Raw genomic sequence first — 2,972 nt, forward strand, 5'->3', positions numbered from 1 at the left:
ATTCTAATTAGTTGATTTTGTTTAAAGCTTATCTTACACGAGATTAACCTCTTTTCTTTGAAGAATTCAATATCAGATCAAGCCTTTTTCATCGAGAGTGAAGATTATGAGGAAGACAAGGACTCCATTAGAGGTGAAGACGATGGGAATGATTCAGAATATTCAAATTATTCTGACGATAACCCTCAACATCAAAGAAAACCTAGTTCCTTAAACCCATCGTGGCCTCAAAGTTACAGGTATGACCCCATCTCACTTTTTTGGATTCTACTTTAATTCCTTATACAATCAACAATTTATAAGATTCCGCTGAAATTCTGTAACAACAACTGCATTCAGATATATATATATATATATATATATATATATATATATATATATATATATATATATATATATATATATATATATATATATATAAGGCCGGTGCTTTAAGAATCGAGGAAAGCGGGTCTTGAAAATTTATGAGATTTTTTAAGGAATTTTCTTAGAGTTATGAGGATTTTTTTTAGGGAATTTGAGATTTTGCCAAATCAGCGCTCTGATCATCTCTCCCTTTCTCCGAATCTATCCCTATCTTCTTCTCTAATCCAATTCCTGAAATGGAGTTCGAATCCAACAATATTTCTGAAGACAACAACAACAATCCCGGATGGCAGAAGGTTACTTACGCTAAGAAGAATAGGAAGAATCAGCCTAAGCAGCAGGTGCCTCAACCAAAGGCGCTTCCAAACGGATCTGTTGTCGCTGGTAATGATAATGTCTTCACTGCTATTGAGAAGAAATCGGAGGAGCGTAGGAAGGTTATAGAAGCACAGAGATTGTCAATTTATGATCCTGCTCCTCCTCCGGTTAAATCGTCAAGGAAGAAGAACTACTCCGATTATGAGGACAGCGGTGAAGAGGTTGCCAATGGTGTGGCTAGGAATGATGATGTTGAGGAGAAGAAGAAGAAACCGAAGAAAGTAAAGAAACCTAAGGTCACAATTGCGGAAGCGGCGGAGAAGATCGATGTCGACGACCTGGCTAGTTTTCTGTTGGAGGTGACGGTGAGTGAATTTTATATGTTTATTTTCTACAATTCAATGTTTTGATTGAGGTTTCTCTCATTACCATTTAAAATTCAACTGATTTGCGTACTGTATAGGCTTCGATCGGAACGGGAAGATATGTAATTGTGACATTTCTCTGTAGTTTTTTGTTTGGATTCAGCTTTAATTACTGTGTAGTTTATCAAAGTTTAGTATAGTTCTAGGATGAAAATTATTGTCAATATGGTTGTAGATTACATACACAACTTCATTCTCACACAATTTGATTATTAGTTGAAATATAGGAAGCTAATCTTTGTAACTTCTTTGTATGTGTTCATAGACTTCATTCGAGGCACAGCAAGATATACAGTTGATGAGGTTTGCCGACTATTTTGGACGTGCATTTTCTAGCGTGACTGCTTCACAATTTCCCTGGGTGAAGTTATTGAGAGAATCTCCTGTTGCTAAGGTTGCAGATATAAGTTCTCCTCTTAGACTCTCTCTTCATATAATGTAATTCAAAAGGATTCGAACTTATGCTGCCAAATTTTAGGCCCTGTGAGTGTGTTCTCTACTAATTAACATGATATCATGGTATAAAGATTTTGAAATCTGAATATTTCAAACTGTTTGTGTATGATTCAATGCTTTTTGTATCAAAATATACACTTTCACTATTTTCCACACACACACAAAGCTTCTAATCCACTTTCTCTCAAGTGCAGAATCCTGTGTCACATATTCCTGAGGCTGTTTACAAAACCTCAGTTGATTGGATCAATAAACTATCCATGGAAGCCCTTAGTTCTTTTCTCCTTTAGTCCTTAGACAGCATTCTTGCTGACTTTGCAATTCAACAAGGTGGCTCAAAGGGATCCAAGAAAGTTGCCCAAAAAACACCCTCAAAATCTCAGGTGGGTCTGTTTGTAGTATTAGCAATGGTGTTACGAAGGAAACCCGATACGCTAATTACCAGCAATTTAAATGACCATCTATGTAAAATGACATGATGATGCACTCCTGAAACAGGTCTGACCAATGGCATCTATATTGGGTATCTACATAGATTGGATCCACAAACTGTTAAGTTGGAGCTAAGATGCAATATATTAGAGGCTACACACACATTTATACATATTCTGTGATTCTTTGCTTTATTAGTTCAGTTGTTTAGGGTGTGTGGGGGTATTTTCGTAATTAAAGGAGATCAGGCGACAACATGATGGATGGCGCTACAACTGAAACACACTTGAGTGACCATTTGTATAATAATGTGTCGACTACTTGATACTTATATTGTAGAAAGCTGCGTTTCAACCATCACAAACTTGTGAACACATAAACTATCCAAAATTGGCCTAAATGAAGAGAAGTGGCAATTTACTTTCATTTTATCGAGTGTTGTAGCATTTTTAATTTTGGTCTTTAAAATTATAGCATCATATTAAATACAAAACGGCATTGGGCCGTCCTTAGGACGGCTTTTTGACTTCCCTAGTATATATATATATATATATATATATATATATATATATATATATATATATATATATATATATGTGTGTGTGTGTGTGTGTGTGTGTGTGTGTGTGTCTATGTGTGTGTAAATTACTTGAATTGACTTCAAAAAAACATAATTCTTGGTGCAGGGAAAAGAGCAAGTTGAATGCTAACATAAAATGAGTTAACTGCACTTGGGGACAAAAAATGATGGTGCTGAGGATGTGATTGTCATGATTAATTCAACCAAGAATTCAAATTCCATCTCGTTTATTGGAGGGGTTCTTTGTGAAAAGGCCTCGATGTTGTTTCAAGTGAGTGTTGTGTATTGACTAAAATGCCCCTCATTTTGGTTAGTGCCTTATATTCTTGTAATTTTTTTTTGTTCTAGAATGTACCTCTGGCTGTTTTGGTCCACTTTTAACGGGAGCATCAATC

At 35.6% G+C, this 2,972-nt stretch overlaps 1 protein-coding gene across 1 annotated transcript; it reads left to right on the forward strand.

Annotated features, from left to right (window-relative positions):
* The first annotated feature begins 587 nt into the window (after positions 1-587).
* LOC145095671 (uncharacterized) lies at positions 588-1,551 on the forward strand. Its single transcript, XM_079033512.1, has 2 exons — positions 588-1,049; positions 1,375-1,551. Exons 1-2 carry the CDS (start codon positions 603-605, stop codon positions 1,549-1,551), a joined length of 624 nt encoding a protein of 207 aa, XP_078889638.1. The 5' UTR covers positions 588-602.
* Positions 1,552-2,972: the final 1,421 nt, after the last annotated feature.

The sequence above is a fragment of the Lactuca serriola genome, chromosome 3 (genome assembly GCF_051521515.1).
Source record: "Lactuca serriola cultivar US96UC23 chromosome 3, Lser_US96UC23_V15, whole genome shotgun sequence".
Taxonomy (NCBI): Eukaryota; Viridiplantae; Streptophyta; class Magnoliopsida; order Asterales; family Asteraceae; genus Lactuca; species Lactuca serriola.